Source organism: Trichechus manatus, unplaced genomic scaffold (assembly GCF_000243295.1).
Source record: "Trichechus manatus latirostris isolate Lorelei unplaced genomic scaffold, TriManLat1.0 scaffold00216, whole genome shotgun sequence".
Lineage (NCBI taxonomy): Eukaryota > Metazoa > Chordata > Mammalia > Sirenia > Trichechidae > Trichechus > Trichechus manatus.
In genome coordinates, this window is record NW_004444152.1 from 324,876 (window position 1) to 338,144 (window position 13,269).

General features: G+C 50.0%; 1 protein-coding gene across 1 annotated transcript in view; it reads left to right on the forward strand.

The window, feature by feature from the left end:
- AXL (AXL receptor tyrosine kinase) overlaps nt 1-12,726 on the forward strand; it is a 34,152-nt gene extending 21,426 nt beyond the window's left edge. Inside the window, exons 14-20 of the mRNA XM_004388736.2 lie at nt 132-209; nt 1,934-2,026; nt 2,413-2,534; nt 3,351-3,460; nt 8,611-8,770; nt 9,372-9,508; nt 11,860-12,726. Of these exons, the coding sequence (XP_004388793.1) occupies nt 132-209; nt 1,934-2,026; nt 2,413-2,534; nt 3,351-3,460; nt 8,611-8,770; nt 9,372-9,508; nt 11,860-12,211 (1,052 nt within the window). The 3' untranslated portion in view covers nt 12,212-12,726. The remainder of the gene's footprint in view (nt 1-131; nt 210-1,933; nt 2,027-2,412; nt 2,535-3,350; nt 3,461-8,610; nt 8,771-9,371; nt 9,509-11,859) is intronic.
- The last annotated feature ends 543 nt before the right edge of the window (nt 12,727-13,269 follow it).

Consider the following 13,269-nt stretch of genomic DNA (forward strand, 5'->3'; position numbering starts at 1 on the left):
TCTCTCTCCACCACCCAACCCAACCACAGGAAATGCAGTCTCCAGGGATGCAATGTCTCTCTCCACCACCCAACCCAACCACAGGAAATGCAGTCCCCAGGGATGCAATGTCTCTCTTCTACCCTCCACAGGAGAGTTTGGAGCTGTGATGGAGGGCCAACTCAACCAGGATGATTCCATCCTCAAGGTGGCTGTGAAGACAATGAAGAGTGAGTCTCTGCACGCATGCACACACATGTGGGACCCCCACCTCTTAACCCCAGTCCTCTTTCCTATGTTTCTAAGGAGGCAGGAGAGCAGAAATGTTAATGACAAATTAGTCCTAGCATAGAACCCCAGTGTTTCCAGACAAGAAACAGAGCCCATGCCAGGTACTTCAACAGAAGGAATTTAACATAGGAAGCTTACCAGGAAGATGTAGGAAGGAACCACTGTGGGCAATGAGGCAGCCTGGAGATTAGCAACAGCAGGAAGTCACTTCCACTCCTAGGTCTAAAGGGCAGAGGGAGATGGTTTTACCAGAGCACATGGGCCAAGGATGCCTGGTGGAGTTAAGAGTTACCCTGTAGGGGCTAGAAACACAGAGGAGACACAGCCACTGCCAAGGCAATACCCAAAGTGGAAAGAGAAAGGGTGAAATACCCTGGTTTCTCCCTTCCTCCTGTCTGCCCACCTGCCAATTTCCCATCAGTGCCTACCGCTGGCAAACTCCCACAAGAACCCAGGAGGAAAGGGAGCCTGAGAAATGTAGCTTTCAGGGGGAGGCCTTCTGGGATACACAGCAGAGCAGGGAAAGGCCCAGAATGAGGTACGCCTGGCTTCATCACGTAATGGCTGTGTGATCTTAAGCAAGTGACTTTTACTCTCTGAGCCTCCCTTTTGTCTTCTAGAAAAAGGGATCATAATGGTCCAACTTTCTAGGGCTGTTGTGTGGCAAAGCACTTAATGCTGGAGGTGGTATACAGTACATGCTATTAATGTGGACTATGACTATATTACTCCTATCATCAGAAAAGGCAGGAGGCAGTCCAGGGTCACACAGCACAGTAAGTTCAGAGCTAAGTCCCGTCCACACAGGGAAGAAGCAGGTAGGGCCAAGCTGAGATTAAAGGTGAGGGACGAATTGATCCCTTCTGAATCACAGGGGTTAAAAGCTTGGGCTATGGAGTCATCACTCATTCGTTCATTCATTCATTATTGAGTACCTACTATTACCAGATAATGTTCTCCACCTGGGTTTGAATCCCAGCTGTGCCACCTTGGGCGAGTCACTTTGCCTCTATAAGCCACAGTGTCCTGATCTGTAATAAAACTGAAAAAAACAAACCCACTGCCGTCAAGTAGATTCCGGCGCATAGTGACCCTACAGGACAGAGTAGAACTGCCCCATAGGGTTTCCGAGGCTGTAATCTTTACAGAAGCAGACTGCCACAGCTTTCTCCCACAGAGCGGCTGGTGGGTTCAAACCACCAACCTTTTGGTTAGCAGCCAAGCGCTTTAACCACTGCACCACCAGGGCTCCTCGAATCTGTAAAGGGGGATAATGATTATCCTATGGATCCCCAGGGTTGTTGGGAATGTGCTAACCAGCAACCTAGCACGGTGGTTAGGACAGGGACCTCGGAGCCAGATGACCTGGGTTTGAATTCTACCGATTCCAAGCTGTGTGTGCTCTTAGGCAGTTTCCTGAAGCTTTCTGTGCCTTGGTTTCCTCATCTTTAAAATGGGGATGATCATAGTAGCAGCTCAGAGAATGAAACAGTTAATATATGTAAAGCAGTGCACACAGCGCCTGGTGTTTACTAGGCCCTCAGTCATGGTTGATGAAGCTGAGAGGAGGATGATGATGATGATGATGATGGAGAGGAGGAGGAGGAGGGCGGGGCCCTGTCTGCCCCGCCCCACCTTCTCACCTGCCCTCCGCTCCCCACAGTTGCCATTTGCACGAGGTCTGAGCTGGAGGATTTCCTGAGTGAAGCTGTCTGCATGAAGGAGTTCGACCATCCCAACGTCATGAGACTCATCGGTGAGGAAGGGGCAGATTTAGGGGCGTCTCCCGGGCCCACGGAGGCAGGACCAGAGGGCATACCCCTCCGTCCGGCACTAGGAACACCAAGCCTCCAGGTTTCCCGCCCCTCCTCCCAGGATCAGCAAGCTCCACCCTCCTTCTACTCTCTCTGTGACCTCTGACCTTTCCCAGAAATAGCCGAGGTCCCCAGGAGAGCTCCAGAAACATCCTTGGGAACTGCGCTGGAAATGGCTTCTCTGACGTTCTGTCCTTGCCACCTCCTCTCCCCAATCTGGAGGCCTGATTTTAGAGGGAGGGGGAGAGGGAGCTGGAGTCTGGCTGGGAGAGGAGCTTGGCTTCCCCTGCTGCCTCGTAGGAATGACGGGACCACCTGGGGGGCTCAGGCGTCTGTTTCCAGGGCTCTGAACGAGAGGGCTTCCCGGCACCTGTGGTCATCTTGCCTTTCATGAAACACGGAGACCTCCACAGTTTCCTCCTCTATTCTCGACTCGGGGACCAGCCAATGGTGAGGGGCGTTTCCCAGCCCAGGCTTCATTCAGCCCCCAAGTATTCACTGAACTCCTACTCAGACACTGCCACAAAGAGCATGCTCCCCAGAAGCCCGCCTTCCAGCGGGGCCCAGGCAATTAACAAATAAATAAGCAAGATGATTTACATGCTAAGGAGACAAAACATGATAGAGTCTGTTGGCAGGAGGCCAGGTAGTTAGTTTGGGTGGACAGGGAAGGCCTCACAGAGGAGGTGACCTTGAGGACAGGGCCAGCCGGGGCGGGGAAGAAGGGGAGATTTGGATGAGAAGCAATCCTGGCAGAGGGAACAGCATGAGCAAAGCTCTGAGGTCCAAACAAGCATGGCTTGTTCGAAGAGCAGAAAGGAGCCTGCTGGCTGGTACAATTGTGTTGCATGCCAAGGGCAAGAACAGTAGGAGATCAAGTCAGAGAGAGAGGCAGGAGACAATTATACAGTGACAAACGATTAAGTGCTTGGCAGCTAACCAAAAAGTTGGCGGTTCAAGTCCACCCAGAGGCACCTCGGAAGAAAGGCCTAGCGATGCGCATCTGAAAAATCGGCCATTGAAAACCCGATGGAGCACAGTTCCACTCTGACACATATGGGGTCTCCATGAATTGGAATCCACTTGACACCAACTGGTTTGGTTTGTCTTTGTTTTCAAGGCCGCAGAAAGGGGTGTATCGAATTCTCATTGCCATGGGAAACCATTCCAGGACAGAGCTGGGCACACAGCAAGGGAAGGAGGGAGAGGGGAGGGATCATCTCAGGGACCATGTTGACCTCTGCTCCCCCTGCCCTGACCCCTCAGTTCCTGCCCACTCAGATGCTGGTGAAGTTCATGGCAGACATTGCCAGCGGCATGGAGTATCTGAGCACCAAGAGATTCATACACCGGGACCTGGCCGCCAGGAACTGCATGTGAGTGTCAAGCTCCCAGGGACCTCTCCCTTTGGGGAGCTCCCTCTCTCCTTCCTGGGATGGGAAGACCAGAACTCAGGACTGGGGAAGCATGTCACGGAAGTCAAGGAAGGCTTCCTGGAGGAGGCGGGCTCCAAAGTGAAATCATGAAATTTTTGGATGTTTTTAGTTTCCTAGTGCTGCGGTAACAGACATATACCACAAGTGGATGGCTTTCACAAACAGAAATTTTCTCCGAGTTTAGGAGGCTAGAAGTCCGAATTCAGGGCACTGGCTCTAGGGGAAGGCTCTCTCTCTGCTGGCTCTGGGGAAGATACCTGTTTCTTTCAGCTTCTGTTTCTTGGTTCCTTGGCCATCTTCATGTGGCAGCTGTCTTTCCCTGTTTGCCCTGGCGGTGCAGTGGCTAAAGGGCTCGGCTGCTAACAAAAAGGTTGGCCGTTCAAACCCTCCAGCTGCTCCACGGGAGAAAGACGTGGCAGTCTGCTTCTGCAAAGATTACAGCCTTGGAAACCCTGTGGGGCAGTTCTACTCTGTCCTGTAGGGTCACTATAAGTTGGAATTGACTCGACGGCAACAGGTCTCTGTGTCTAGGTTGCTCTTTATGTTACTCAGAAGTGATTAGGTTTAGGACGCACTCTACACTGATATGAACTCACGAACATAACAAAGAACCCGATTCCCAAACGGGATTCCATCCACAGGTATAAACCTGCTGCTGTCGACTCGATTCCGACTCATTGCGACCGTATAGGACAGAGCAGAACTGCCCCATAGGGTTTCCAAGGAGTGGCTGGTGGATTCATTTGAACTGCTGACCTTTGAGTTAGCAGCCAAGCTCTTAACCACTGGGGTTAGGATTCCAACACATATTTTGAGAGGACACAATTTAACCCGTAACCAATGTGGAGAGGGCAGAGGCAAGAGGGTGGCTCAGAGGGGAGCATGATGATGGGGATGGTGATATGGGAACCTCACCCCTTACCCCTCCACGAAGAGAGTCTTACCTGGGGTTGCCGTTGAAAGGGGGCACACTGGATAAGGAAACCAGACTCCCACGCCCCCCCGCCAACGGACAAGCGGAAAACAGGCCAGACCAGGGCTAAGGTTGGGGGTAGGGCGCAAAACCACCAGCTTAGAATATTAGTCTCATTACAATGTTGGACTCAGACATTGGAGCTGGAGAACCGGAGAATCTTTTACAAGATGTGGACATATTCACAACTCTTAGGAGTATGGAAATAGACATTTATTTTTTCCCCCAACTTTGTGTTTTGAAAAATTCCGATTCTACAGAAAAGTTGAAAGAATGGTACAGTGAACACCCATATACCCTCCTTGCTGACATTTTGCTGAACTTTTCCTCACTTCTCTTTCTTTCTGTCTCCTCAACCACTTGGAAGTAACTTGCTGAGCTCCCGACACTTCCTCACTAAAGCTTCCGCAGGCATCACCGGAGAATACAGACTTATCGCACCTATGAACATTAACGCCACCTAATGCCCGATCCATAGTCAAATCCTTCCCGTTGTCCCCCAAAATGTCTTTTTCCACTCCCAACCCATTGCCATCAAGTCAATTCCGACTGAGCTTATCGGACAGAGAAGAACTGCCCCATGGGGTTTCCAAGGCTGTAAATCTCTACAGAAGCAGACTGCCACATGTCTCTCCCAAGGAGCCACTGGTGGGTTCGAACCGCCGACCCTTCAGATAGCAGCCGAACGCTTTAACCACTGTGCCACCAGGGCTCCTTATTTTTCCCCTCACAAAGCCTTTTTATTTCCTAATATTTCTTTCATCTTTTTTATTTTTTAAATTTTTATTGTGGTGAAATGCATGTAACAAAACAGATCAGCCATTAAGTAACATTAGCTACATTCACCACATCACGCAACAATCACCGCTATCCATCACCACGATCCATTTCCAAAGGTTTTCATCAGCCCTGAAAACGCTGCGCCACTTAAGCAAAACCCTCCCAGTCACCCCAGGTAACCGCTAGTGAACTTTGGTTTCTGTGGGATAGTACAATATTGTCCTTTTGTTTTCCAGGTGTATCCATGTTGTAACACGTATCCCCAAAATGTCTTTTTCTTTTATAGCTAATTTTTCCCCCTGAATCGGGCAGGATCTAATTAAGGTTCCCACTTTGCATTTGATTGTTAGGCCTCTTTAAACCCAAAATCCAAACCCGTTGCCATTGAGTCAATTCTGACTCATGGACAAGCACTGCCCTATAGTGTTTCGAAAGAGTGGCTGGTGGATTCGAACTGCTGACCTTTTGGTTAGCAGCCAAGCTCTTAACCACGGCACCACCAGGGTTCCCAGGCCTCTTTAATCTCTTTTAATCTAAAATAGGCCCCACCACTACCTTTTTCTATTTTTATGGCGTATTCTTTTGAAGAGGGCAGGCCAGTTTTTCTGCAGGGTATCCTGTATTCAGGAGACTTGGTGGCACAGTGGTTAAAGCACTAGGCCACTAACGAAAAGTTCAGTGGTTCGAACTCATCAGCCATTCCACGGGAGAAAGACGTGGCAGTCTGCTTCTGTAAAGATTACAGCCTTGGAAACCCTATGGGGCAGTCCTACTCTGTCCTATAGGGTCGCTATGAGTTGGAACTGATTCGATGGCAGTGGTTTTGTTTGGGGTATCCCGTATTCAAGATGTGTCCATTTCCTTGTGATGGCATTTGCCTTGTTCCTCTGTCCCCTGTATTCCTGTAAGCTGAAAAGTAGGTCTAAACGCTTGAATAGATTCAGTCAAAATGAAAATCCCTTTATTTCTGTAAGTTGGGCTGATCCTGCCAAGCCCCCAATATGACAATGATACTGAGGACTGGGGTGAACAATCAACCGTTATGTATCCGTAGAGCTATCGTTAAATTGTTAAAATATTGAACTACGTCCTGAGCAGTTGGCAATTGGCCACTACCCCAGGCCTCCCACGTGCCCTGCCGCCACCACTCTAGATGCCTAGGCATTTCCCCTGGAACCCTTGGGCCTCCCTGGACCCAGCAGTTCAAAGTTACCAGAACCAGTTGCTGTAGAGTCAAATTCCAACTCGTGGTGACCCCATGTGTGTCAGAGTAGAACTGTGCTCCCTAGAGTTTTCAATGGCTGATTTTCGGAAGCAGATTGCCAGGCCTTTCTTCCGAGGTGCCTCTGGGTGGACTCAAACCTCCAACCTTTTGGTTAGCAGCTGAGCACATTAACTGTTGCATCCCCCAGGGACTCCTGTTAAAGGATGACTCCTGGCATATCAAGGGCTGCCAGCTCTGTTCTGACTGATCATTGCCCCAGCCTATTACCCTGGCTAGGAATCATCAATTCTTAGAAAAACGCATGCCCAGCAAGTCAGATTCAAGAATCAGGGAATTTTCTATTTCTATAAAGTACAAAAACAAGCAAAGGTAATCCAAACTGTTACAAGTGAAGACAGTAGTCTTGGAGGGTGGTTATGGAAGGGAGCATTGGGGGGCTCCTGGTAATGTATTCCTTTCTTTTTGGTACTTAAAAAAATTGCAGTATGTTTAATATATCCTGAAGTACACAACCACCACTTGTCTGTCAGTCTGTACTACTGGGGTGGCTTGCATGCTGCTGTGATGCTGAAAGCTGTGCCACCAGTATTTTAAGTACCAGCAGTCACCCGGCCGTTCTTCCTAGTCCATCTCAGTCTGGAAGTTCCACTGAAACCTGTTCATCATCGTAGCAACCCGCAATCTGCCACTGACAGGCAGGTGGTGGCCCTGCATGAGGTGCCTTGGCTGGGAATCAAACCCAGGTCTCCCGCGTGGAAGGGGAGAATTCTACCACTTAACTACCCTCTCAGATAGCACATAAATGCAGTCATTCAGCTTGTACTCTTTTGTATCTGGCTTCTTCCCCTCAGCATGGTTTTTTTTTTTTTTCCCATTAACCTCAGTTCTTGATTGTCATGCGCAACAGGATCACACCATCACGATCCATTGTGCTTTAGATGAAGCTTTACAGAGCAAATTAGTTTCTCATTAAACAATTAATACACATATTGTTTTGTGACATTGGTGGCCAACCCCATGACATGCCAACACTGTCCTCTTCCCGACCTTGGGTTCCCTATTACCAGCTTTCCTGTCCCCTCCTGCCTTCTCGTCCTCGCCCCTGGGCTGGTGTGCCCATTTAGTCTTGTTCTGTTTTATGGGCCCGTCTAATCTTTGGCTGAAGGGTGAACCTCAGAAGTGACTTCAGTACTGAGTTAAAACGGTGTCTGGGGGCCATATGCTCGGGGTTTCTCCATTCTTTGTCAGACCAGTAATTCTGGTCTTTTTTTGTGAGTTAGAATTTTGTTCTACATTTTTCTCCAGCTCTGTCCAGGACCCTCTGTTGTGATCTCTTTAATGGTGGAGGTGGCCGGGCACCATCTAGTTGTGCTGGACTCAGTCTGGTGGAGGCCGTGGGAGTTGTGGTCCATTAGTCACTCAGTATGGTGTTTCTGAGATTAGTCCATGTCGTTGTGGGTATCGGTAGTTGGTTCTTTTTCTTCGTTGTGTGGTATTCCACTGCATAGATATCCTACAATGTTCTGGTTTCCTAACCTGGGTGCTGGTTACACGGATGGGTGTGTTTAGGGAGCTGTACTTCAGAGGGCTATACACTTATAATTTGTGCAGATTTGTGTATGTATCGTATGTTATTGTTGTTGTGTGCCATGGGGTCAGTTCCAACCCATAGTGACCCTATAGGATAGAGCAGAACTGCCCCATAGGGTTTCCAAGGAGCAGCTGGTGGATTCGAACTGCCTGCCGATCTTTTGGTTAGCAGCCTGAGCTCTTAACCACTTCACCACCAGGACTCCATGTATCATATACTTCAGAGAAATGATTTTTTTAAATCAGGGAATCAACCCCCAAGGAGCCTAGGAATCAAACTTTAGAATCTGGCAAAAAAGCCCAAGCTGGGAAGAACCTTAGAAGCCCTTGGTCCCACCCTCATTTTAAGTAAAGCAGTTTCCTTCTCCCACCCTGAACTGGGGCGAGGGTTGGGGAGACAGATCTCCAGCCCTAAGCAGGGCAGTCAGGGCTGGAGATGGAGGAGGGTCTGAGAGAGAAGGCAGGCTTCTGGGTAGCGGTGGTCACTGCCGTGACCCTGCTCCTCGCCCCCAATCCGGGCAGGCTGAACGAGAACATGTCCGTGTGTGTGGCGGACTTCGGGCTCTCCAAGAAGATCTACAACGGGGACTACTACCGCCAGGGACGCATCGCCAAGATGCCGGTCAAGTGGATCGCCATTGAGAGCCTGGCGGACCGAGTCTACACCAGCAAGAGTGATGTGGTGCGTGTGCCTCCGCCGGGAGTGCATGTCCACGCGGGCGGGGGCCTGGCCTGCTTGTTTCTCACTGCGCCCGCGCAGCTGCGGGTGCGCTGCGGGTGCGGGTGCGCTGCGGCTCCAGGGGCTCACGGGCACAGGTGGGCTCCCCTGCGCGATGTCCTATCCACGTTGGCTACGCATGTCCGGGGGCGTCACGGGCGTCTGTGAATGGTGATATGAACACTCTGGGGATGCGTACAGGCCCAGGCCGCGTGCAAGCACGTTCATTACGGAACGTGACTGTGGACAGGTTAGGCTAGGAGAAGCGGTGGTGAGCACGCGCGCATGGGTCTGCATTCTTACTGCATGTACAGTCAAGGTGTGGAGGGTACCGCATGAGGCCATGTGTCTGCAAGGCATGTCAATGTGTGCACGTGTGAACACACCTATGTGTGCACAGAAGTTACCTATACATGTGTGTACGTGTACCCAAGTGTTCCCATGAATAACTGTGATGGTTGTGTATACATGCACACATAAATGTGGGCGCACCTCTGAACCTGTGTGTTTGGGGGTGCCTTTGTGCAGGAGAGGCGCCCTAATCCCCTCCACTCTGCCCCCACAGTGGTCCTTTGGGGTGACGATGTGGGAGATTGCCACACGGGGCCAAACCCCATACCCAGGTGTGGAGAACAGTGAGATTTACGACTACCTGCGCCAGGGAAACCGCCTGAAGCAGCCTGTGGACTGTCTGGATGGACTGTGAGGACTTTTCGGCACCCCCATCCCAAAATTCACTCCAAAACCCTGAGCACCCCACGTGGCCCCCAAATATCCGAGACCCTCTAAAACCTGCACGAGTCCCTCAGACTTGAGTAACCCCACCTGCCCCCTCACCAATGCTCTGAGCAGGACCGCTGCTGGCCAACGGGGTGCCAGTTAACATATGGTACCCTCTCTTTCGCCTGCTTTTGTGGGACACAGGCTGGATAGGCAGCCTCAGCCAGGTATCCTTGAGCACCACTGCACAGCCTCACCTGGGAGCCCTGCCTCTGAGACTCCCACTCGCGGAGACTTCTAATTCATCCCAGACCCCGGAGCACCCTACGCCTCCCCTGTAAACAAACAAACAAACAAACAAACAAACAACCATTGCCATCAAGTCTATTCTGACAGCGACCCTATAGGACATAGTAGAACTGCCGCACAGGGTTACCAAGGAGCGGCTGGTGGATTTGAACTGCGGACCTTTTGGTTAGCAGCCAAGCTCTTAACCACTGCGCCTGCTCCTAAAAACCCAGGGCCGTCTGAAAACCCTTCATGCAGTTCACTCTACTGACCCTCTCCAGACTCAGGCCTTCTCTGAAATGTTCTCAGGATCCTTCAGGGCAATGCTCGTCAACCTCTGCCACATCATGGCATGTGGAGGACAGCATAACATTTATCCAGCACTTTGGGGTAAAGAGAGGACGTTGCTTGGGTCAGGAGAATCGCGCATGTTTCAGGCTCCCCAGGTTCCTCTTGGGTACTCCAAAAGCTGAGGGGAGCGAGAATAATAGCTAACACTTCCATAGCACTTACCAGAAGGCACTGTTTTAGCTGCTTTACGTGTGTTAACTCGTGTGGTTCTCCCCACAGCCACATGAGGTCGGTAAAACCCAGCAACCAGTTGCTGTTGAGTCGATTCCAACACATGGCGACCTGTTATGTTTTAGAGTAGAACTGTGCTCCATAGGGTTTTCAATGGGTGATTTTTCAGAAGATCACCAGGCCTTTCTTCTGAGGCACTGTCGGTGGACTTGAACCATCAACCTTGCAGTTAGCAGCTTGGCGCCACCTACGTAGGTAAACCAAAACCGAACACGTTTCTGTCGAGTCAATTCCAACCCATAGCGACCCTATAGGACGGGGTAGAACTGCCCCATAGGGTTTCCAAGGAGCAGCTGGTGGATTTGAACTGCTGACCTTTCTGTTTAGCAGCCGTGTCATGTAACCACTGCACCACCAGGGCTCCCTAGGTAGGTAGGTACCATTATTTTCCCACTTTGTAGATGATGAAACTGAGGCCCACACTTTTGGCAAGTGAGTCACTTGCTAAAGGTTGCACAGCTGGTGTATAAGTTATCCATACCCCAAAATTTAGCAGCTTAAAACAACAAGCATTTATTACCTCTGTTTCTGAAGGTCAGGAGTCTGGGAACAGCTTAGCAGGGTGATTCTGGCTCAAGGTCCCTAATGAGGTTCAGTCAAAATGTCAGCCGGAGCTGCAGTCATCTGAAGCTGGGCCTGGAAGATGCATTTGTGGGGTGGCTCACTCACATGGCTGAGGCAGGAGGCCCCCAGTTCCTCGCCATGTGATCTTTCCATGGCGCTGCTTGAGTTTCCTCACAACATGGCTGCTGGCTCTCCCCAGAATGAGGAAGCCACAGTGCTTTTTATGACCTAGTCTCGGAAGTCGCACACACTGCCACTTCTACCTTATTCTATTTGTTAGAATTAAGTCATTTGGGGCTCTGGTGGTGCAGTGGTTAAGAGCTACGGCTGCTAACCAAAAGGTCGGCAGTTCAAATCCACCATTACTCCTTGGAAACCCTATGGGGCAGTTCTACTCTGCCCTGTAGGGTCACTGTGTGTTGGAATGGACTCGATGGCAACTTTGTTGTTGTTGTTGTCGTTGTTTTAGGTCACTAAGTCCTGCTCACATTCAAGAGGAGGAGAATTAGGCTCCATCTTTTGAAGGGAGGGGTGTCGAAAATTTGCAGACATTTTTTAAGCCAACACAGATTGCAAGTGACAGAGCCAGGCTTTGATGATGCCAGAGTCTCTTTGGAGAACCACACTGGGAAGGTTTCTAGCAAACCTGCAGTAGAACACCACCCTATACACAGAGAAGTTTCCCAAGACCCTTCCTAGCTCCTCAGTCTCCCAGGACCCCCTTCAGAAACTCTTGAGAATTCTCAAATGCCCATAGCTGCCCCCAAACTGCTGAGGTTCTCTCCACCTCCCAAAATGCCTCCCAGTCTCCTGAGTGTCTTAAGATGCCGCTCAAACTCCTAGAATGCTCTCCTTCCAAGCTCCTGCTCAGCCTCCCACCCCTCATTTTGTTGCCCTAGGTATGCCCTGATGTCGCGTTGCTGGGAGCTAAACCCCCGGGACCGGCCGAGTTTTGCAGAACTGCGGGAGGACCTTGAGAACACGCTGAAGGCTCTGCCCCCTGCACAGGAGCCAGATGAAATCCTCTACGTCAACATGGATGAGGGTGGGGGTCATCCTGAACCCCCTGGAGCTGCTGGAGGAGCTGACCCCCCTACCCAGCCCGATCCTAAGGATTCCTGCAGCTGTCTCACTGCGGCTGAGGTCCATCCTGCTGGACGCTATGTCCTCTGCCCTTCCACAGCCCCCGGCCCCACCCTGCCTGCCGACAGAGGCTCCCCAGCACTCCCAGGGCAGGAGGATGGAGCCTGAGACAACCCTCTACCTGGGACTCCCTCTCAGGACCCAAGCTAGGCACTGCCACTGGGGGACCCCCCCCCCGCCACTTTCCCACCCCAGGCCTTTCCTCCAACTGCACCCTCTTCTCCCGCCCACTTCACCTGCAACCCAGACACATCCTTCTCTGGGTCTTGGCATCTCCATCTGTAAAAGGAAGTCATTGGACTGCAGCCCTTAAGGGTCCTCCTAGATCTAACATTCCAAGATTCTAGATCCTAAAGTCCAAAAAGTCTAGATTCAAAGGTTCTAGATTTCAAAGATGCTATGAGTTTTTGGTTCTAAAGACCTGAAATTCCAGTCTCCAATTCTAAAGTTCTAAGGTTCTAGACATGGAGATAGGAAGGTCTAATGTTCTAAGGCTCTGAAATTCTATGGCTCTAGATTTTCTTGTTCTAGATTCTTGACAAGGCCCTAAGATTTTAGGTTCTAAAGAGCTGAGACTCAAGTTCTAAGATCTAAGAGTCTGGTTTAGATTTTATTTTTCTATGATTCTGAGTTCTTAGGGCATAAGATTCTAGATTCTACCATTCTAGACATGGAGGTTCTAAGGCCTAATATTCTAAGACTTGATGTTCTAAGGCTCTTAGAGTCTAGATCCTCTGGCTGTACAACTCTAGACTAAGTCTTCAAGATTTTCTACTCTCCATTTCTAATAGTCTAATGGTAGTCTATTCTAGGTTCTCAGTCTTTATGATCCTGGATTCTCTTAAGAGATTCTGGACCCTAAGGGTCTAAGATTCCAGAATCTGCAATTCAGAAGTTCTAAGAGTCTAAACGTGGAGGTTCTAAGATCTAATATTCTAAGATGTGATGTTCTAAGAACCTAGATTCTCTGTGTCTAAGGTTCTAGATCATATGCTTCAACATTCTAGATTATTAAACTGAAAAGATTCTAATGTTGGTCTGTTCTATTCCAAGGTACTCTAGATTCTACTGTTCCAAAATTCTGGATTCTAAGCATCTAAAGTTCTAAGACTCTCACAGTTGTAAATATCTAAGATTCTAGAAACCAAAGTTCTAATCATTTCTAA